The sequence below is a fragment of the Osmerus eperlanus genome, chromosome 15 (genome assembly GCF_963692335.1).
Source record: "Osmerus eperlanus chromosome 15, fOsmEpe2.1, whole genome shotgun sequence".
Taxonomy (NCBI): domain Eukaryota; kingdom Metazoa; phylum Chordata; class Actinopteri; order Osmeriformes; family Osmeridae; genus Osmerus; species Osmerus eperlanus.
The window spans coordinates 10,569,323-10,593,218 of record NC_085032.1 but is presented as its reverse complement, the minus strand read 5'-3'; the positions used below and the strand labels follow the sequence as shown (position 1 = coordinate 10,593,218).

The following is a 23,896-nucleotide window of genomic DNA, read 5'->3' as shown; positions in this document are numbered from 1 at the left end:
GTGAATTGATATGTGGAATAGACCAACTACAAATCACACAGTGACTTGGTAAAATAAAGTGCTGGCTTAGAATGGTATTCCATATACCACTGAGTTTACAGTCTCTAACTTCCATTCAGAAGAGCAAACTGTCAGGCTATATTTAAACAGGCAATCAATTACTTTAGTTAACTTTGAGAACCTCTGAACTGTCCCTGTGTGTGTGTGTTTATGTGTGTGTTTGTGTATACAGGTACTTGTCTATTTGTGCTGTCTTCATTTGGCCAGCACTTGAGGGAAATGATAAATAAACAGAGATAATGAGGTACTATGTGTGTGTGTGTTTCTAACTCTCAATACTGTGTTAGTGTGACACTCTGGAAATGAAACCTTGGTTGTCTTACATCTCCTACATCGTAAGGAAATATACAAAATTCTTCCAATTATTCTATTGGACATTTAATGAATGTATACAGATTCAAAATGACATTCCTTGCTGGAACGGAAGAAAGGCAATTTTACATTGAGTCACATTTATTTACCAATCCTAGAGCCACTCTGCTCTGTTCTTGCTTGCCCTTGTTACCCCTCCATAAACGCTCTTTGTCCGGTGTGTCCCCCCCCCCTCACACACACACATCCCCTTTATATCGATCTGCAGTACCCAGATGCCATCACCCACACCAATGCTGACTGACAGATCATCATCTTACGACCTTCAGAAGTTGCGGAAACAAGCCCACTCAGGCTGTTGACTGAGAGCAGCTATGAGGCTTTCATACCCCGACAGGCCACTTTCAGATCAAGCTCATTCATTGAAGGACAATTAAGACCTAACAATAGAATGCCGTACAGGAAGATACTAAACCAAACCTGACTAATTAGAACCTGAGATCAAAATGTTATTGTTCATCTCACTTTTCAGTGTTAATCAAGCAATCTGAATGTCCATTTGGGAATTTGACAATGAAAAGCAGAGGACAGTGGAGGTGAGTGAAAGTGCCAGCACAAAGAGAGGGGGGGAGGATCTATTTAAAGGGCACTGTCTGTGGATCCTTCTCTGTTCCTAAAGGTAATAACAGGTCACGTTCACCCTCAGGCTTTCAAATGTTAAATAACCTGATGAAAAAACTGGCTACTGTATAGAATGTTAGGTGAGATGAGGAAACCATGTCAACTCACACTTACAATTGATACCATATGATGCAAGCGGCTTCCATAAGTCAGGGCTAAAACAGTTGCTTTAAGGCTTTCCCAAGGTCGTCAACACATCATTGCTGTCAATGTTTCATCAAGCTACAAAGACAGTGTTGTCTCTCCGCGAAGGAGACACTGCTCTCGGACATGTGAGGAGTCTATGTCTCTCTCCTCAGATATTCTCTCTGTGTTGTATTGACTTCACTCTGCAGAAGACTACCAACTCCCCCCCTCCCTCCTCTGTGAGTTCAATTGATGTGAGGACGCAACCTTTCCAGGGTTAAAGGGAACATGCACAGCCCCTTGACTCCTGTCCACCATCATCAAAAAGCTGTTGGAGGCAACCAGATGCTGGAGGACTAAAAACCTTAGTCCTTGGGTTTGTCAACCTCACTTGTTCCTGCCTACCACTGGGAGCTTCAGATTGTAATGGTTTGGATTTGGTTTGTTGAAATGTTTAAAAAAAAAGCTTGATAAAAATACACACATGGCCTACAAATCATTGCTGGCACCGTACACACGCTACAAGACCTAGTACTTTCCTGTCAGAGCCAGAGGCAGTGGGGACTCTTTCCTATCCTGTCCTGGTCTCTGCTAATGATGAATCTGTAATAATGGCTAGCCTCTCCTGGGGACCTGCGATCGCAATGGGCTTCGTGCTAATTGGCCCTTTGACAGTGATACCCACCCACCAGTGTGCATCATAGGGGTGTTGATAAATTGGGTGCTGATTTGCATGTGTTCCTTCTCTAATACTGTTTGGGGAGTTGCGGAAAATTGGGTGTTTATTTTCCCCAGAGGCTCCTAATAGCCAAATTGAACATTTGATGCATGACTAAGGGAACTAGTAAGGACGATAGACTGCACGCAGGGTGCTAAAAGATGTTTTGCAAATGTGGGTGTGAGAGCGAGAAAGAAAAAGAGAGAGATTGAAAGAGAGGGGGGTGCAATGGAGAGACATATAGTTAATATCTTTATTCATGCCTGTGGTTGCAGTATTATGTGAGTTATTATTGCCCGAACACTGGACAGAGTAATTAAGCAGAAACACCATTGGACTGAGAGGCAGGCTTAATAAAGAGCTGAAATATGACTGTGACCTGTAGGGGGCCTCGTGTCGCCACATTAACCCTGGGTCACAAGGAATCAACGACCATGGAAGAAAACTGTCTGCGAGACTCGCCCTCCTCCTTCTCAATCCCAGAAGCTTTGCCTTCATTCATCATGTCCTGCCCCACGCTCCTCTGTCCTCCTCCTCTGTCTTCCTCCTCCGAAGAATTCTTCTCCATCTCCTCTCTGCTTCTCCAACTCCTCTCAGCTTCAACCTCTCCGCTCCCACCTCTTCCTTCTCTGCTCTAACCTCTCTCCTCTCTCTACCCCGCTCTCTCCTCCCCGCTCCTCATAGCCCGGCTCCTTCTGAAAACGTATTGAAGGTAAAGTTTTGAGGGTCCAATCTTATGACCCTTTCATTGGTTTTGAAAACAGATGTCACATGACCAACCATGCCAAGTGGTTGTTCTGGTGGTGGACCCGCTCCAGTGTCCGTCTTTAAGATGTGGTCAGCTGTGCAAATATTCTTCGACGCATTTGTCCTATGTAATGCCCTTTTCTATTTGGTTGCCCTGAGTGATGTGTGGATCTGAAGGCCATCTCTACTCCTGACGGTGAGGTTCCTGCCTCCCTCCCCGCTGTATCAGAACATCGTTCCCACTCCGAGTCTTTCTCTCCGGCATGCCGCAGCTAGACGCCTGATGTCCTTGACGCTGGGCGCGGACGGCCTCATTAGGCAGCAGATGCGAGGTGTCAGAGTTATCACAGCAACCGACACCTACAGACACCTCCTCACCTAGATCTGAATAAAACATTGGCTTGTGTTTACACCCTGCAGACATTAAGCAGTCGACGGCAGTCGCCGGGTACTCTAATCTTGTCTGTATGCAAATGGGGCGAGCTATCATGTCGTCGGAAGGCGAAGTTAACATGTGTTTCACCTTTCATAAAGTTTAGGTAGGCTACGTTATTCTACTGTCTACAGTATACATGGTAAAGCTACAGGTGTGTATGGAAGTCCTTCTCAGAAGACAGGGTGGGTGGAGTCCTCCAGGCTTGATCCAAATTGTGAAATTTGATTTTGTTCGCTATGAGCCTCTACTCATAATCAGATCATGTTTGTGTCCTAGAGCTTCGTTAGGGGCTAATTAAAATGTGTCTATAGAATAAACACTGCTGAACGAAAGCCCATGGGGGTTGATTCTATCAAGAGCTTTGAGTCACCCCCTCTCGCTCTCTGTCTTCCCTTCTTGTTTCTCTTTAGGGTCATATCCATTGATACAAACTCCAACCCACAAAGGCTACACAACCCCGCACATCAAAGCCCTTAACCAGGACATCATGCTAGTTTACATGCTACACACACTAATTGGTCATACTAATGACTCCGCTATGATGCAGTCTGACCTCGTTTCCACCGTCCAAAATATCCAATGTTTAAATTAACACATTTAGGGGCCGGAAGTGTTTCCATTTCCACAGCCATTTCCACACTGCGTGCAAATAGGAGGCTTGCTTCAGTTAACAGTCGCTTTTGAGTGTCCACAATCAATATTCCACATACTAGGCAATTTCTCATAGCCAATTTAATCCATCACCAAATTCAGTGCAACTTCAGTTCAACAACATAAAATCTAATAGACTCCCCCCTCATTCTTATTGCGTTTATGAAATGTCAAACGTTCTGCAATAAGCATTGGTTTGGGTGACAATTATCTTGCATTCCCTTGTTAATATTATGTTACATGATATGTTAATGTTAATGGTGTCAGTCTCATTCGTCTTCTCCTCTCAGGAATAGGCCTCAGCGTGGCTTAGGCCCACCGACCTCCTCCCACCTCATCTGGGTATCTTTCTGTTTCTCTGACAGGGACTCAGACAACACCCTCCATACTCTGCTCCCTCCCTCCCTCACTTCCCTTCCTCTCCTCCTCCCCCACCCTCTCCCCTCCCCATCCACCTCATCTCCTCTTTCACACCATGACTGGAGGAGAGGGAAATGAGGAGAAATGGATATGAACCACAGATGGAGAAGGAAAGAAAACTGTGCTTGTATTACAACTGGGCGACCGTAAACATAAATCCAGTGACATACTGCAGTGCTCCACACTCCGTGGCCTCGATCATGCCTCACGATGATGATGGTCATGATGACACCCCCTGGCAGAGCTGGTGTTGGAGGACAACCCTCTGCTGCAGCACACACAGAACTACAACTCCCTGTCACACATTCATCCTCGATATTCAATTTGGAAACGATCATGTGTTTTTCTTCTCATTTCGAGAGCTCAAAGCAGGGCTGTGTAAGTCAGAACGGGATGTAATCCGCCTACACACTGTTTGCTCTGAGAAACCTAGTGTCTCTGAGCGTTATTGGGATGCAGGGTCTAAAACAAATAAAGGTGAACAGAGTCAGAACAGAGAGTGATTTGCCCCTGTTGGTTGGTCGCCAAAGAAATTCCAGACAGATACTTTGGTGACTGAATAATCCACACTCCCCTGCTTCCTCATCCCCCAATTTAAAAAACAGGGCTTGACAGCTCGCAGAGACAAACCTCATCTCATCTAAAGCCAATTCTCCCCCAGAGTGGTTTTCTAGCCTCAAGCTGCTCGGCCCAAAACAAAACCAGTCAATCTCACTGAGAGGTAAAGAGAGAGAGGAAAAGTGACTGAGAGGGAGGGAGAGTGGGACAAGAAGAGAGAAGGAGAGTATCAATCTTGTGAACTCAGAAGACCCTGACTCTGAGCATTTTTGTCCAGAATCATCCTACCTGTCACTCCTTCACTGAGGAAAATAATCTTTGAGAGATGTGTTTCCAGTGCCTGCTGTTTCTTTAGTGCTTTACGCACACGTGCACACACACACACACACACACACGCACACACACGCACACACACGCACACACGCACACATGCACGCACACACACACACACACACGCACACACACACACACACACACACACACACACGCACACACACACACACACACACACACACACACACACACACACACACACACACACACACACACACACACACAGAGCCACCACTCAAACCTCCATGAGCACTATTTGCAGCTTTTCCTCTCATGAACAAAGGTCTGTTGTGGAGCTTGCGTCAGTGAGGTGAACGCCAGTTGAGTCAGCACAGCGGGCTCTCCAAGCAGCAGGAGTCCTGCACCACTGTGCTCAACACTCCTGCAGCACATCTCCAGTGGTTGAGAAAAGGGGGATCAAATTCTACCACCTGGCAGATCTCTCCCGCAGACAGGAAAACAGCCCGATGAACAAAGTATGTGTCAGATGGAGAGTGTGCGAGTGGAGTCTAAGTACAAGAACACGCAGGTGAGTCAACCACTAAATGAGAGCAGACCAAAGCCAGACAGGCTCCTGGTGAAAGGCTGAACACTCTGGGCAATGTTTTCAGAGAGAGCTGGTGATTGAAGGTCATTTATCTATGATTCAGCTGTTGTGCCCTTTTGACAGACGCAGAGAAGGTTGAAGTGAACGGGTGAGACAGGATGACCTCAGTATTAATTACCACCATCACTCATACTCTCCCCTATCTGATCACCCTCTGAAAATGGAGGATGGCATCGCTAATGAGAGATACAGTATCTCTTTGCTTGTGAGGATTTTCCCTTGCGTGGGACAGAACCCTATCACACTCATGCACACATGCACTTGTGTGTTTCATCTAAAGTTTTACATTTTTTGTTCCATGAAAGTCTCCAGAGGTGGATGGGGACCCTTAGTGGGCCGCTGGGAAAACAGGGCATGTTGCCAAACCAGCCTCCAGGTTGGGAGGGCAATGATGGATTAACCCTCATTTAGGAGGGTTTACGTTTACTTTACGTTCATGTGTCTAGTTGTGCCCAGACTGGTGGGGTGGGGGGCTGGAATACTCTCCAGCTCAAATAAATAAGGAGGGCTAATGTCACAAAAGAAATGTGATCATGGCAAGGTCAGGGGCTATCAGAGAAATAGATAAGAAAGTAAATACGAGATGTTGAAATATAAACACTTCAAAATGGACGCCCCCTCAAATATTTTATTTATTTGTTCATGGTAAAGTAGGTCTTCCTGAAGTAAACAGGATGTCGATCCATACCTCATCACAAGGCTCATTAGAGCAGGGCCAGGGATTCAATAAGAGGCCCTGGAGTGGAGGAACAGGAAGTAGATGTGGAGAATCATCTATGAAGTATGGATGACATCGGTTTCTTCATGAGCTGTGGTGGGTGATTAGCCGGGTGGGCTAAGTGGTTTTACAGTACATCCCAAAACTGGGTTTGTTCCAGTTTTTGAAAGAGACAGAGAATAAAGTGAAACCTCTGATGTATCTTTGACCACAGTTACAAAACACACTTCTGTGATTAATAGAGAAAATTGGACATTGTAAAGGGTTATTAGGATGCTTCTGCAGTTTAAACAATAATCTGAACTGTAATATTTTAAAATAACTCCTGAAGTACACATGTTGTATACTAACTGCATTCAAATGAAGTGTAGCCGGGGGACTTGGAAATAAACACACTTATGACTCTCACTATTTCTTCTAGGTGACATTAATATTGGATAATTTAGTCAAACCAGGAACCAATGATTACTTCAGTAAAGTATAATGATTTGGAGCAAAACAGGCACCCAATCATTATTCTTCCTTCAGCCTCCATCTTTCTCTTGTTAAAGGTAATCAATTTTTCATATGAAGCATAAATCCCTTAAGTGTTTTAGTGTCTGGTGTGAGCACTATAATTAATCATACAGACAAACCATACCTTGGAGAGATTCACTAGCACACACACACAGAAAATGCCTGTAAAACCCCCCAAATAAAAAGTTACTTCACATTTCAAAACTGGAGCCTGACTCACAACATTAACGTGCTCCCTCTTTATCTCCATTTTTCACCTGACTATTTCATTCCCTTCAGGCATCTCTCACTCTCTCTCCAAGCACTGTCACCAACCACAGGGAATGGACCAACACAGACTGACAAAGACAGAGAAAATGTTAGAAAGACAAAGACCAAACCACACAACCTCCAACCGTGACGTAAACAGGGACATTCCACTGATAATCTCTTGATGGTGATCTGAAAATAGAGTCTGGGGTCTAGATCCAGCGGGCAAAATAAGAAACCATGTCCTTTTGGTTGTGCAAAGGAGCCATGTTTGAATCCAAGTGGGAGTATTTTAATCTTCTAGATTCATCTTAACAACTCTCCTTTAGATGTTTAGAAGTACACCACAGTCTGTGTTCCTCCTGCACAGTAGGTGCCACAGGAACCAATGCAGGTGTAAACAAACAAAACAATCCCACCAGCTACTTTAACATACTTTACCTGAGAGAGTTATTCTGTTATTCTGCAGCTGAGCCACCCAAGAAGACCCCCTGCAGCTGTGTATGTGTATGTGGGAGTCAAGTGGCTGAGCGGTTAGGGAATCGGGCTAGTAATCAGAATGTTGCTGGTTCGATTCCCGGCCGTGCACAATGACGTTGTGTCCTTGGGCAAGGCACTTCACCCTACTTGCCTCGGGGGAATGTCCCTGTACTCACTGTAAGTCCCTCTGGATAAGAGCGTCTGCTAAATGACTAAATGTAAATGTATGTGCCTTCTCCATTTCCATATCTGGATCAGCATCACAGCCGCAATCAATAAGCTCATTCTGACTGGTATTGGTCATCCCAGTGTGTTGGTACACGTCCCTCAGTTGAGGTACCCAGGAAGGGGGCCGGAGACCAGGGACCAAGCTGGGACAGATGTCCAGGATCAGAGCTTGTTTGTGGGGGAAGTTGGCACCGAAGGATAGAGGAGGAGATAGAACCGCCGTCTGTAACACCCTCGCATCCTCCACCACCAAAAGGCTTTAGAGAGGTGAATGGGATCCTAAGGGACCTGCTGACCTTAATAAGCTTCAATAGGAGCTTGGCAGGGGGGTGGGGGGGAGGTGGGGGTCATCTTGGCAGGACCCACACCGCTGGCTTCCTGCAGCTGAATCCCCGGGGCTGCATGCAAGGGCACCTGGGGTGCCAGATGTCTTGGGCGGGGATCTATGATGGCATCTATTTTCCCGCTGGCACGGGTGTCTATGGTGATATCTGTTCCCTGGCTGGCATTAAGAAGCCATTGAGATGTGCCAGCGTGCTATCTTCCTGCACAGACGAGCAGGCTCACTCGTACCTGCCCTGAGAGGTGGAGAGAGACCAGGGTCAGCAGGGACAGAGGAGGGCTCGATGGCGGCCACAGAAACTTGGATTGCGTTCATCACGTGGGGCACCCTGGAAAGTTGCTGAAGCGAAATCTGTTTGTGGTGTACAGGCTGGTGTACAAGCTACTGGAGAAAGTTTGTCAAGTCCCGGTTTTCTTAATGGCAATTTTTGAAGTTGGTAAATAACAAGAAGAAAAGCACACACATACACACACTTTTCACCGCTCAAAGAAGTAAACTGGGAAATGAAATGAGATGTAATGCTCATCTGTATGCAAGGTACGGGAAAGCACACTCCAAAAAAGCTCTGAGGTTTACTGCTTCATCAACCTCGTCAATCTGACACACTCAATCAATTAGCGGGGTCTCTAACTGGCTCTGTTACAGTCGACACATTAACTGTGTAATTGGGGGGTCTATAGAACTAAAGTACCCACTTCACGTCACGAATAGGCTCTCAATTGAGATGCAGACTTATGTTCCTATGGCTATTTTTCCTGTCAGAATCTATTACACATCCTGTTGAGTTTATATCAAACGTAGTGTGTGGGGGTGCATGTATATGTGTAACCTCTCCTGAGTTAAAGGGTAACACCAACCCCAGCCTTGAGATGTCATTGGAAAAGACGTCGGAATAACTCTTTTGTTTCACCCGCTCAACATACAGCTTCAAAGAGCTCTACATGATGTTGCACAACACGCTTAGAATTGTATTCATTTAATTTCTGCTGGTCTGTGATGTATATTCATTTAAATTTAATATAACTTGACAACCATTCAATGTGCCTGACATATAGTAGTTGCTTTTGAAAAAGGTTGAGCGTTACATTGAATTGTCAAAAATCTTTGTCATGGTTCTATAGAACCCCATGGCTAACAGCCAACATGCCTGGGTTGAATGGATTCTGTCAGAGTTCTAAAATGACATTCTGGAATATTCTGACGTCACTGTGAATGAAGGACACTGACTCTTGGGAGAGGGGGCTGGGCTATAATGGAACAGCCACACTCTGTCACTCCCCTGACAGGTACAACATCACACACTCGCCTTGTTTGTCACTCACAGGCCTCTGTAGATGTCCCAATTAGCAAATCCTACAGAGCGTCAAGACACAGTACGAACAGAAGATGGACAAATGTATATGCACACATGCACACACACATCCACCCACCCACACAGACACACATTCCTTTATGAACTTCCCCAGTCCGATGCAGCCCCTGTAGGTTACACTACAAAAAACTCCTGGTATCTCAAACCTTTTTCTTTAATCTATAAGGTCCAAAAAGTAATTTGTCGTCCCCAAGTCCAATGTCACTGGTTGAGAAGTGGAATGTCACATGTGTCTCTGTGACTAAGTGCAACATACATCATTCTGCTGGAGCGCCAAGGAATATACACTCTACAGTGACAAATGGAAGTGCGGAGAAAAGCCTAGACTGTATTTGATATGACTTTGGATGTGTGTATGTGTGTATATGTACATCAAGTCATGAATCCTCTATCCAGGATAAATAGCATGCTTTTTACAACATGCACTTAGCAGCATAGGCTGTTCTAACATCGGCAAAGTCATTTTGAATAGAGGCAAACATTAGCGCTCTCTCTCTCTCTCTCTCTCTCTCTCTCTCTCTCTCTCTCTCTCTCTCTCTCTCTCTCTCTCTCTCTCTCTCTCTCTCTCTCTCTCTCTCTCTCTCTCTCTCTCTCTCTCTCTCTCTCTCTCTCTCTCTCTCTCTCTCTCTCTCTCTCTCTCTCTCTCTCTCTCTCTCTCTCTCTCTCTCTCTCTCTCTCATCCCATTTCCACCCTGGAGACACCCCAACTGCACGTGTGTGTTTCTGGGTCCATTGCTTCATCCCTCTGTGGGTTACAGAGGAGTCAGGTAAAGAGAGATTGATTCTGGTGGAGGAGTTTGGCCCCTGTGATTCGGCGGTATCAGCACCCCCCCACACATACACACCCCATGTCTGAGGCAAAATGCTGAAGGTGACTAATAACAACCCCCTCCCAACCATTACCCTCTGTTCACAGATGGCCCGTCAGGTTGAAGGTTGATGGAGAAAAACGCAGGTGCGCTTCATCACTTCATATAGATCCCTTATACCTAAGCGCTCCCTTTTCTCTAAGCTGCATCCTTCACGTATCCTTCCACAGCTGCAAGTTCTATTCATCTCCAAAGCCCCTGCTCAAGATTCTTAACAAAAGGGTAAACTGGTATGTTACTACCTTCTTCACAGTGCGATTAATTACATTCAACCACAAGCAAGAAGCAATAGCTTACAGATGATGAATGGCAGAAGGTATAAAAGTACTTTCATTTGCAGACTCTGACAACTCTGAAGTATACGAAGCAATCGTTTTAATTTATGCACAATAAAACAAGCAAACATGTAAAAAGAGTTAGTTACAGTTGAAACATTGAGGGGAAATAAAGAACTAGCTGAGTGTTTCACTCAGTTATGACGTTCATCTTTAACAGAAAGGCATCACCTTGAGAAGAATTGTTGTATAATAGCTATGCTCAAGATTTGGTTAGAGACTTATGCCTTCACAATGCATGTCTAACTAATCCAAAAAGCCAAAAGAACACTGAACACACACTATCAAAAATTCTGAATTTCAAAACAAAAAACAATATAAAAATTACTGTGCCAAAAAAAGATGCTTCTTCTCAACTTACATGAATCACTTCTTTGCCAAACAAAAACATTTGCACTTTTCAAAAGACATAGAGTAAATGAGCGTATAAAATCTACAGAGAACATCAGCTTCAAAAAACAGAAATGACTGTACAATAACAACAGCAAAAGCAAAATATTTGACATTGATATTGTATTTTAACCACTAGACCCATGAAAGCCCCAAAACAGAAAGAAACACAAACATGTCTCCTCGACTATCTACATCCTGAATACATGCCTAGTCTGCGACTGGGTAGATGCCCTTCTCCAAAAGAGGGGTTTGGTGGTAGTTGGTGGTATCAGGCATCTCAAAGGTCACCATCCTTTGGGTCCTCAGAAGGGACCTTCTGACACATACACAGCAGTCTAGAGATCACAGGTATGATAGGATGCCTGTAAGACCGTAAACCTCTGGACGACCACCATCAACCATGCAAGCTGAGAGACAGATCAAAACACATGAGGTGAAGTCATGCAGAGCAGTTGGGTGGATCTCTCCCGTCATGTCACCACAGGTCTGGATCGAGAGGCTTCAGAGGAAAGCAGAAAATAGGATTTCAATTCAAGTCCAGCAATGCATCAAGTTTCTTTTTTTCTTTGTTTTTATTTAAAAATCTTTTCTTTTGTTGTCCATGATGGTATTGTATAGTATTCCAGTTGTCCCTTTTTGTGAAAGTCAAGAACCCCCCCTCATCCCCCCTCCTAAACACCTCCAGACCTTCCCAGAAACCCCCTGGGCACCTGAGGGGGACTGCTGAGGAGAGACTTCTCTTGGGTTGGAGGGCAGCTGCCTGAGTCTCAGCATGGGGGGTGGGCAGGGCCCATGGTGATGTCACATACGGCATGAGAAACAACAAAGAAATAACAAAGTGGTCGTAACCAGTTGTGTGGCTTGTGGGGGAGGAGGCGGGTGGAGAAGGAGTTGGGGGTTGGCTGTCTGCACAAAGGGAGGAGATAAGACGCCCAACAAAGTCTTAATAGTCATCGTAGGTGTTGAGATCGGTGAAGTAGGCATTGGTGTAAGTCTTCCCGGCCAGCTGAGGGTTAAAGTACTTGTTTCTTTCCTCCAGGATCAGGTTGTTCTTGTTGAAGGCCTGTGAGCGACAGCAGGTGAGAGAAGGGAAGGACAGAGCGTGAAAAGGGAGGGAGAGAGGAGGGGAAGTGAGAAAGCGAAAGAGAGAGGAAGAAAGAGAGATGGGGAGGGAGTGCGAGAAAGAGAGAGAGTGCAGTCAGTGTTGATTGCATTGTTACACACAGAACAAGTTATAACTCAGACCAGATGGTATGGTAAAGTGAATATGTCTAACAGAAGAAAAAACATGCCTTTTGAGGTTTCAAAGAAAAACAGCATAAATCAATGGGAGGCCTCTGTATGCAGGAAGCATAACATTTAAAGATCAAGGTCAAACCATTAACAACAGAGAAATAAGAAGTGAAGCGGAGTGATGATGAGCGCCTGTCTGCCCACTGCAGCCCTCTCTAATGCCCTCCATCAGGTTTGAACGGTTGTCAGAACTGGGGTGGGGGAGGGAGTGGGGGGTGGGAGGAGTGGGGGGTGGAAGGAGTGGGGGGTGGGAGGAGTTGGGGGGTGGGAGGAGTGGGGGGTGGGAGGAGTTGGGGGTGGGAGGAGTTGGGGGTGGGAGGAGTGGGGGGTGGAAGGAGTGGGGGGTGGGAGGAGTTGGGGGTGGGAGGAGTTGGGGGTGGGAGGAGTGGGGGGTGGAAGGAGTGGGATGGATGGGGGGGGGGTGGGGGCTTGTGTTAAACAATCATGAGACTATGAGAAATGACGCAGCTCTAGTGTGAAGATGCTCTTCTCAAATATACAGTTCCTTGAGTAGCCTCATGCTTGGGCGCAACATCAGCAGTTTATGGACAAATTGTGTACTTCGGGGGTGGGGGGGTGGTGGTAATTTGATGTTGCTTTTAGGGGCCTGATTGATGGATCTCCATGGGTCTCTGGTGACAGCTGATGGTGATGTTGAGTTTGGAGAAGGAGCCACAGTATATTGTGTTACTATTCCATTATACATGGCTTAGATCCCAACCCTCAATACTGTACCATCCAGTTAAACACATGCCATGAAAACAAGGAGGACAAACATGAAAAAGAGCTGTAAAAGAAAGGTAGCAGGTACATGCTGGATGGGAAGACTCAAAGAAAGAGAAATACACTGCCTTCTCACAAGCCTGAAAGGTGCTCGTTATGGGATGAGGGGAATGGAGGATGGGGGGGATTCCAAGCAAAGAGAAAGTGAGTCAGAACTCCGACCTGCATCAAACAGGAAGTGCCACAGGAAGTGGGGGGGAGTGTGTCGGTGGGGGAAGAGGAAGAGGTTGTTGGGATAGGTGGAGGTTCAAGAGGCTGGATGGTTGTGGTAGTAGCAGAGGTCAGAGTTAGTAGAAAATCTCCAGGCCACGCATGGAAACGCCCCTGCTGGTAGACAGTGGTGGACACATGTCGGGGTCGTCCAGGGGCAAGAGGACCGACACATCGGGCTGCAGAAGGGGAGGAACGAGCAACAGTCATCCTCACAGGAGCCACAATGTAGCCCTATTGCCCTATTGTACAATCTAACCAGAGTAGAGATGCATGCAACTGTAGAAGCACCTAGGAACCAAAATGGAGGCTCTCTCTGTAGGATATGTTGTCTACAGTACTTGTGTACCACTAAAGATGACCACTTTGCTACTGACCACAAAGGACCATAATAGCTGCTAATAGCCTCCAACACAGCTCCAATAACATGGGGACACCAGGTAAGGAATAACAACAGCTAATCTGTTAGCAACAATTTCTGTCCCTCTCCCTAGTTTATTCGAGCTTGGCTGAAAGATAAAGCAGTTTGGGATCTGAGCAAGTTATGACAGCAGGTGTTTTTCTTCACTCCTGTCTGTACAATTCAGAAGGATTTGAACTAGATTCATTCACTAGCTGTAACATCTGGATGAAATATCTGCATAATTAACAAAACAAAAGAGAGGAGTTTGTCAGATTGTGCTTTGGGAAATAAGACAGGATTCATGTTTCCCCGTCTGAGGTTGATCTAAATTCATATCTGCCTCTCCCCCAATGGAAGAACTGGACTATACTCTCACTTTAGACCCTAATTACATGATAGATGAAGACTATTTCACTCAAAGAAGTCCTTCCTGAGCCAAAGAGTCCATGCTGTTGCAGTGATGTGTCTGGTCTGTAATTTACAGCAGCAACACCAGCCTAGCCAGTACACAATTTCAAAACGGTGGCTATGAGCAATCTCCTGACACCTTACTTGATCTACTCTCACTGATGTAAGACCTAAGACACAAACCTGACCTACAATACTCAACAAAACAATCCACAAGCACTTATCTGTCTGAACTACGATGAACACTTGGTAGAGTGTCAATAGTAACTCGATGAGAAAGCAGTGTATGGGAGCTGAGACAGAACAGTGTCGGGTCACAGAGATGAGACGCACATTAGGCCTTAGAGAGCAGCCAGGGTCTTCAGAGAGTAAGTCAACAACAACAACAAGAACAGATGGCGCTTCATGTCATGCATTCAGATATAAAAGACCTGTCTTGTCAAAACTGTTATCTGGAAGGTTGCTGGGGTTAAGGCCAAAACATATTCATCAATCTGTGAAAGAGGGAGCGTTTGAAGTTAAACAAATTAATCTCAATATATAATATATTTTATCTCACAGCATTTAAGGAAAACATTGCTTTGGGCTTGTAAACCCCAGAAACTTCCAGCAATTATTTTTTCTCCTGACCATCAGTGGGTCTATGCGTATTAGACCTGAGGTTGTATCCATACCTTGATGGCTTCCACAGAGTCGTATTTGTCCAGTTTGTTGATGTGGTTGGTGATGCTGGTGTTGAGTGGCGCGGCGGAGATGGGATGGATGACGGTGGCGTCGTGGGACTGCTGCTGGTAACGCTGGCAGTAGGTGTAGACCAGCAGGGTGACCAGGCAGCCCAGGATCGAGCTGCTCAGGCCCACAGCCATCATGTGAAACAAGTTAAAATCTGGAGGAGAGGAGGGGAGGAGGAAAACGGGAAGGAGAGAGAGAGCGCGAAACAAAGAGAGAGAGAGAGAAAATGTATCACTCACATTTTCTTTTTCATGACTAACAAGTGTACTGCATGTATGCATGTCCACACACACACTGACTCTCCCACACACAAACACACACTCCCACATTACCTCCACAGCGCCTTTCCTCCTGACTGGAGTGAGCAATTGACACTTCTAAGAAAGAGAAAGAAGGGATGAGGGAAGGAGAGAAAAGACAAGACAAAGAAAGCGTAGACTCGTTACTCTGATAAATGGCGTCCTAGGAGGTGAACGAGGACGATGGCAGTATTCAAAGAGAAACAGATGATCATAAAACTAGCGCTGTTAATCTGAAGCATGGCACCTGAAGAGCTTTATGATAAGTATCTGGGCTAATTAAAGAAAATGAAGAACACCGCTTGTCTAATGAACCTTGATGAACTATCGAGTTCCATAAAAACCTTTTGAGCCAGAAGGCAGAAAGTATTGCTGCTGTTTTCAGAAAAAAATATTTTAAGTATTCTCACAGTCTAGTACCAACATTATTCGTTTATGGGGATATGGTAGTTACATCAATTTCGAATCTAGTGTTTATGTATTTGTTTTTTTGTGTAACGATGTTAAAGGGGCATTCAACAGAAATAAGGGGCTGTCAGGGAGTCAAACTATACAGAAATATTTTAATATTTCAGTGCCCAGGTGATGGTAAGTCCATTGACACCATGTGGAAGACATCAATAAAGAGGGCTTGAATGATTCGGCCACTTAATAGCCTGAGAGGACGAGATGCCCATTATCCTGGCGTGGCCCAGATCAATGTTGTGGTTTGACTCACATTACTTGTCTGTCAATGGGGGATATCCTTGTCTGGGGAAAACAATGTGGGTGACTGAATGTGTGCGTGGGGGTCAGCGACAGTGTGCGAGTGTGTGTGGCTGAGCGACTGTGTGTGACATGTATGTTTGAGTAGGTTGGTGACTGTATGCATGTGTGTGAGTTTCTACCTGGTATAAAGTTGGAGTCTGGAGGACAGGGCCTGTTCTCGGTGCTGTTCCCAGAGCACTGGTTCCCGGTGGGAAAGAGCACGTCACAGTGTCGCACGCGCAAATGGGAACCCGAGGAGTCGCACTGGGACCATTCTGACCAGCTCGACCAACTCTCTGTCAACAGAACCACACCGCATGGAAACGTTCCATTCAACCGTGGGTGGACATTCCAGCTCAAAAACGGAAGGAAAAAACACAAATTGTCGTGTTTTTTGAGTGTGTGTGTGTGTGTGTGTGTACCTGGACAGAGCTGTGTGTGACAGAGGGCCTCCTCGGTGTGCAGACCCAGGCAGATGTCTCCTCCGTGGGCAGGCGGAGGGTTGTTGCAGGTCCGGGTCCTCATGTAGTGTCCTCCTCCACACGTCACGGAGCACTTGGACCAGGACGACCAGCACGACCAGCCACCGTCCACTGCAGGGACACACGTCCAGAGAGGGTCAGCGCACACCCCCCCAATTCATCTGAGTCAATGCATGTACTGTGTGATATCATCCATCCAGTTGATTTGATCTGCTTTTGAGTGTTGGAAAGAGGTCACGTTTAGCTGCATCTCTGTGTCGTGTGGATATACAGTTATCTCAAGTTGTCTTTGCATTTGTGGGCTTTGACAAAATCGGTAGTAAAGACAATACTAATGTATGTGTTTTTGAATCATGGAAATGGGTAAGGTATCCATCTGCTTTTCATGCTGAGGGCAAACATTCAACTGTATTGGTATTAGAATTAATGTTCATGTCTCGCCTGCTTCACGTCCTGTTTGACCTCCCTGCTCTAATATATACAGCTGCTTTCACCTCACCCGCCCAACACACACAGACACACATGCAGTCAAAACGCACATACATTCTCATTTTCTATAATTTTTAGTAATACCAAGCTGCTGGTATTACAAAATGTGAGAGAGGGGGATTGCAAATCATTACAATCAAACCAGCTTCACATCGTCCATTAATTTCAGAATGTCTTTTAATTAGTGAGGTCGACCAGTAGAGCTGGGAATGACCCCCCTACCCAGTCCTGGTGTAATTTCTCTATTGCAGAATGACGGATCAGTCGATACCTGGCCCTCAATGACGAATCGACTCATCATAGCGCGTGGTCACAAAAACAGAGAGAGATTAATTTACTTCCAAACCAGACGGACAGCAGACATGGAAACCTTTCCCTCTACCCCCCCCCCCCTGCCCGTCTACCCTTCTCTCTCGCTCTTCATCCCTCCTCCTCACTGCACACTCATGCAATTTAAAAGCAGTGCCTCACACAGCAGATGGATTACTTTTCAGAGAACTAAAACCGGCGTCAAAATAACCCCACCGCATCTCTCTTGGCAAGTTCTAATTTAGGCTGCATCACCATTCATAAGTATTCATACATGCAAAGTCTCGATGAAAAGTCGAGATGTCAAGTGACTGAGTAAAGCCAATTGTCTGCATCAACAGTCTCAGACGATGATATGCTACTTTTGCGTTCATCTCTTCAAATCCAGCCTTTGTACAAACGGAAGTGAACGATAATGGAATCTGGCAAATTAAGATAAAATGCCCTCCAGTGCAGGTCACTCCAAGATACTGTAGAGACTGAGTGTGAGACAGAGCGGACACAGCTAGGGCCTGGCCAGTGTAGCTACAGCAGCTAAAGTTTATGCCATTGTTTTATTATTTGTCTATGCTTATGTACATTTTCATGTTTTATTTGCCATTTACCTGCCACAGGGTACTGCAGATGAAAATGAGCCTGTATGGCTATAAATCGAGCACATTTATATGATGGGCACAAGTGCTCAAGTTAATTAATGTGTATTTTCTCTCCTTTAATGAAATAAACAAACATACTCTATACTAGCGACATAGCATAGATAACGTAGCGTAGATACATTAGCAAAAAATAGGTAAAGGTCCTCCATCAGTCCAAAGAGCTTCTGGAGGTTTTGTCCAATGAGCCTGTTCATACAGTACGTAGCTACCTCCACGTTCTATAATAATAATAATATAAGAATAATCCTCTTTATGTGTTTGGGGGCTGATGGGGGGGCAATCAGGTGTGCTTTGTAAGAAGTTAAGCGTCAGATTTCCATTTAGACAGCACATTACTTACCTTGTCAGACAGAACACTGATTTAATTAGAATGCTTCCTCCAACCGCTAGCAACAGAACAGAGAAGGGAACGCATTGTCTCAGCCTCTCTCTCTCTCTCTCCCTCGTTCTCTGACTCTCCCTCTCTGTGTGTCTCTTTCTCCACAACAGAGCTCGGCTCCCAATAGCTGCCAGAATAATTACCCTACGATGTAATTACACAGTCAGACACCCTGGGGATGATGCCTGAGATTCCAGCTGTAAATTGGGGCCCTTCGTCACGCAGTGCATCTGAGGCTGATTTCCTTTGTGCCTCTCTCTGCTCTGTGCTCACGGAGGACGTTCCTGCTTTCTTTCCCTTGTTTCTTGTTGCCGCCCTGTGATGTCGCCACAGATATTAAGGAAAACAGCTGCCTTCCGAGCAATTCTCTTAATAGCTTGCTCGTTGAAACCGGATGCCTGTGCATGAGAGGTAAGTGAAGGAGGTGAGTGTCGGTGTGTAATATATATACACCGTGCGAAATGTTGAGTGTGTGTGTGCTTGGGTGTCTGCGTTGCAGGGTGTGTGCGTGTGTGTGTGTGTTTGTGTCTGTCACTCAGGAACACAATGACACTTATTGAGGGACTTGTTGCACTTGTAACTGATTTAACAACTTGTACTCGCTGTGATTATATTATTGTTGCTTGCTTTCCTCCAGGTACACTCCAGCACTTTCGAGGATCACGTTGTTTAATTGTAATTTGTTTAACTACATGCTCTTCTGGTTCTACCCATTGGCACTTATTTGCTTTTCACAATGCATGCTTCATGTTTTGGCTACCCGCAATGTTTTTGGGCTATCTCGCTGTTTATGATCATTGACCTATGCACTTTTTGTAAATCTCTTTCTTGTAAGTGGCTTTGGATAAAAGCATTCTGCTAAATGAATAAATGTAAATGTGTGACCTGGACAGGGGGTGACGTTGCACTCCTGGTACTCCTGCGGGGGCCCCAGGCAGGCCTGCCCCCCGTAGCGAGGCTCCGGGCTGGTGCAGGTGCGCTTGCGGTTCCGGACCCCCCGGCTGCAGTCCCTGCTGCACTGGGACCACGAGCTCCAGGACGACCAGCCTCCGTTCACCGTGTGGCCTGACACTCTGCCCGACCGGAGAAGCTCCCCTGGGGAGAGGGAGAGCGGGGAGAGAGGGGGGTCAGGCTGGAACCAGCAGCTCTTTACATGGGGCGCTAAAAGATTTAATCTTCATCATGATTTGGGGCTTCTGAGAGCTGAGGAGATTCCATCCTACACGCACGCACACACACACACAAACACATGCGCGCGCACACACACACCTCTATCATTAAGTACTACACCACTGTTCGACTAATCTGTGCTCTCTCATAAGAGACGTGTTAGATGATGACTCCTGATGAAATATGAAACAGCCATTTCAATTAAACTCCAATAACAGAGAACATTAATCAATGCAGCTGTGAAAATAAGACTTTTTGATTGCTGGCTTTTACAGGTAAAAAGGATTGCAGAACTCCCTTTGAGGGAGAAAAAAATCACCTGAAATCAATTTATAATGTGGCTACACACACTTTTGGGATCATTCGGTCACTCAACCCACTGTGCTGTTATATGCTGTGTGACTCACAACACTGTATGCCTATTTCAATCTTTGTTGTTTGTTTCTTTCTTGCCCTCTTTTCCTTGTTCCTCTCGTTCTTTGGTCTGAGAGTGCGGGTGCTGGGGCACGGATCCTTCAGTGGTTCGCTTGGTATGCAGCCCTCAGCGAAAACACGGCGTGTCTCCCTCGCTCATCGCACATCCTCTGAGCTAGCGACGACCTTGGGAGCCGACACGCCAGCTCACCCTACCCCGAGCTGCCAGAGCCCCTGACAGGTCCGCTGAGGCCCCCGCTCTTTATCGATTCTGAGCAGGCAGTGCCACGAACAGCTCTGGCTGCCACTGTGACCTGTACTCTTTATCCAGGCCCGCTCACGCCCAGGGCCATGCCCACTGCTCTCCGAAGGCAACCCAGTTTTGTAGGCTACTCACAACTTTGTGTGTGTGCAAGACAGAGAGAGCGTATATGCGTGTGCGGGAGTGCGTATGCGCTCGACTCTGAGTGTATGTGTCCGAGGTTACATTCAGGATCACTGAAGGCGCGGTGGTCGCCAAAACCAACACGGAGCAGTTCCCTCTTTCAAATGAGGGCTGAATGACGTCTCTGGAGACCCCAGCCACCAACAATCTGGGCCAGAGCAGACGGGCAAAAATGCAATCCCAAAAGCTAGTACTGCAGGAACACAGACTGGCTCTGAAGTACATATAGTCAAGTTGGAAAACAGAACTTTGATAGGAAGTGAGATGCAGGGTAAACAACAAATAGGAAGAACAAATAGATGCAGGTGATGAGTGTTAACAGAGGCAGAAAACATCCTCAACAGAGAGAGAGAGAGAGAGAGAGAGAGAGAGAGAAAATGTTGGCTAATAATTGCCATGTCATGTCCCAAAACAGAAAGAGAGGAGAGAGGGAGAGCAGAACAGGGAAGGGGGGGATGTTTCTCTCCTCTAGCCTAGATTCTGACAAGTCCCCCCACCCCCAGAGATAAACAGATCAGGGTAACTGATGTCTCCCATCAGAGGAGCCAATCAGGAGTGTTAGTTTGGTGAAATAGTTTGTGTGTGTGAGCACATGTCTGCATGAGGTGTGTGTGTTTGTGTCTGTGTGACGTGTTTGTAGTATGTCTCTGTGTGTGTGCGTGTGTGTGTGTGTGTAAATCCATATATAATCCAGAGACGGAGTAGCTCTGCTGGATTAGGGAGCAGGGCTGTGACAGAGGGCCTATTCCCGGAGCTGTCATCAAACCTGTCAAGACTCCAGCTCCAGGGACCCGCTTATTAAAAGTTAGAGCAAGGGCAATTAAAAATCCCACACAGAACACACACACGCATCCGTAAACACACTGTCTGATACACGCACATGGACATGCACACACAGCAACGCCCTGAGGGGGTGGTGATTAAGAAAAGAGGCTTCCTCTGGGGAGGGTTAGGTTGACTGAGGTGAAGCCTCTTCCTGTTCTGAAACCGTTTTGTTTTGTTAGAATCCCGCTGATCTGTGTTTACACCACGTACATCATCTACTGACAACCATCATGAGCAGGACCGGAGATGTGGACAAGGTCTTACATAGACAGGTATTAATCACCAGGGGGGGGGGGGGAAGAGAGAGAGAGATAGTGATGGAGACAGAGAATGACACAGAGAGAGAGAGAGAGAGAGAGAGAGAGAGAGAGAGAGAGAGAGAGAGAGAGAGAGAGAGAGAGAGAGAGAGAGAGAGAGAGAGAGAGAGAGAGAGAGAGAGAGAGAGAGAGAGAGAGAGGGAGAGAGAGAGGGAGAAAGGGACAAGGATACAGTTATGTTCTCATTCATCAGACACGTGGCTCAGGTTCATATGAGCGGTGGGTTGTCGGCTAGTGATGTGTGCTCGGTAAGAGGAATATAATGCATGGTCTATAAGAGGGCCTGGCCTTGCACAGAGTTTATCTGAGATGAAACACATCACCCAACCTGACATTTCACTGGCTCTTTTAAGAGAAATGGAGCCATAACTCTCAAAAAAGGACTACACACTCACACTATCCTCACACTATATATCGGATTTCTCTCGCTCTTCCCTCTAACATTGCCATTGGAACAGAGGACAGGAAAGTAGAAACCATTCTAATCAACATGTACAAAATGGTGTACTCTTTAAGCAATGACATCAGTAAACACTTTCTCCCTCCATCCTCATCTCTTTCTGTTTAATGTGTAGTCAAATAAACCTCAAGTTTAGATGCCTTTCAATCCTCCATTTAGACAGACTGGCGTCATTCCAAATCATAAAAACCAGCTCCTGCACCCTTTTCTCATTTTCCTCCTGGGCTGAGATTTTACTGGGCGTTACTGTGTCCAGTGCATTTCACACACTGCATTGCTCCAACAACATTATTACCTATCTGTTCTATAAAACATGTAATGAAGGTAATGTGTCATGTGGGCATACTATGGGAAAGGAGATATCTTTCATTGAACGTCGGAGGAAAGAAAGTTCTCAGCATTTTTCTTCCTCAAATCGAAGCGTAGGCCTACACACAGACAAAAGGAGGAAGGGCTAGACCTAGATCTGTCCGTGTCCACAGCAAGGTGAAACGATGTTGAAAAATTAAGTGTTTCTGGAAAGAGAGATGCGAGCGGCAAAAAGATGACAAGAACAATCACTGTGTATTAAAAACAAGATACATCTCTTAATCACTTCGGGTCCTTAGTCGTTAGCTAATCACCGCCATTAAACTTGGATCACTGGAACGAAGCGGCTCCGTATGTCCAAGACGGCTCCACCTCACTGCTCAGATAAATCATATCTGCATGATTTATTTCAGCGAATACAGATAAATAGCTACCCAGAGACTGACGAATCCACGCCGCCTCTCACTTTGTCAATCACGTCCACCGGCGGGAAGGATCTACCTCGAGAAGGGAATTGAAAATCATGAAACTGTCAACCATACCTGGAGACTTGGGGACCAGCTACCGGTCTGTTGACAGTCTGCAACAGAGGAGGACAACTCCTCAAGAGGCTGCCAAAATATACTTTCGGATATCAAGGACTGTTAAGGAACCGAGTCTGTTTTCGAAAAGGGCCTTTTAAATGTGCCTTAGGAGCGTCTTACCTTGTGTAAACATGCAGAAACACGCAGTCCGTGTTTATAGATGTCGTTGTCTGGCTCGCAGACGGTGAGGAGTGTCGTAGTTTATTAGTTGTTTTGTGGAAGTGTAAAGCACTGTGTCTATCTGCCATCTCCAGTGACACACAATCTTGCCGTATGGTTTACCGTTCTGATCATTGTCACTGCTGGGATACAGACACACACACACACACACAACACACGCATGCACAAGCTCACCCACAAACACACGCTCATGGGCACACAAAATGTGTGGATGCACAAAAATGCACATGTACACACACACACACAATGTGCTGCCCTGCTTTACTGCCTTCTTCTGGAGGAGGCGGGTTTGGGGGGGGGGGGGTTGGCCGGTCATGTAGGCTGGATCGATGGTGAGCAGTCTGATACTAACTCTAAATCTTCATCAGGTGACAGACCATTCCTTCTGGGCGCTCATCATCTCAGGAAGATATCCAGGACTTTTCCCCCGATCGTGGACATCAATACACACCTTCAGAGAGGTGGTAATTATCTTGGAATAGCCTCTTGGTTTGATATCAGTTAACTGCTGTCCCTGTGCATGGCCTGTGAAGGCATCTATCACTGGGTTGGCTGCTGGGGATCGGGGGGCTGGGGCTGACACACACACACACACACACACACACACACACCACTCTTTGGACAGCCTGAGTGCTAACGATAGATACAAAGACGCAGATCCTCTCTGCCTGTTATGATACCCCACTCCTCGCATCCCTGCCTCTCTCTCCAGGACTGTGATGCACAGCCTGCAGAGGACAGGGGTTATCCCTGGAGACAGCCACATGACACCAGCCTCTCTCTGTCACTTTTACTAGTGCAGTGTCTTTAAGGTCTTAAACTAAGAAGCTTAAACTCTCAGCACTGGTGG

At 46.1% G+C, this 23,896-nt stretch overlaps 1 protein-coding gene across 3 annotated transcripts in view; it reads right to left on the bottom strand.

Moving 5' to 3' along the window:
- Positions 1-10,779: 10,779 nt before the first annotated feature.
- Positions 10,780-23,896, bottom strand: part of sema5a (sema domain, seven thrombospondin repeats (type 1 and type 1-like), transmembrane domain (TM) and short cytoplasmic domain, (semaphorin) 5A) — a 79,485-nt gene continuing 66,368 nt past the window's right edge. For all 3 annotated transcript variants that reach the window (XM_062479655.1, XM_062479656.1, XM_062479657.1), the window contains exons 17-22: positions 19,228-19,437; positions 16,450-16,620; positions 16,168-16,323; positions 15,314-15,358; positions 14,924-15,135; positions 10,780-12,215 (exon numbers count right to left, since the gene is read on the bottom strand). In XM_062479655.1, the coding sequence (XP_062335639.1) occupies positions 12,096-12,215; positions 14,924-15,135; positions 15,314-15,358; positions 16,168-16,323; positions 16,450-16,620; positions 19,228-19,437 (914 nt within the window). In that variant the 3' untranslated portion in view covers positions 10,780-12,095. The remainder of the gene's footprint in view (positions 12,216-14,923; positions 15,136-15,313; positions 15,359-16,167; positions 16,324-16,449; positions 16,621-19,227; positions 19,438-23,896) is intronic.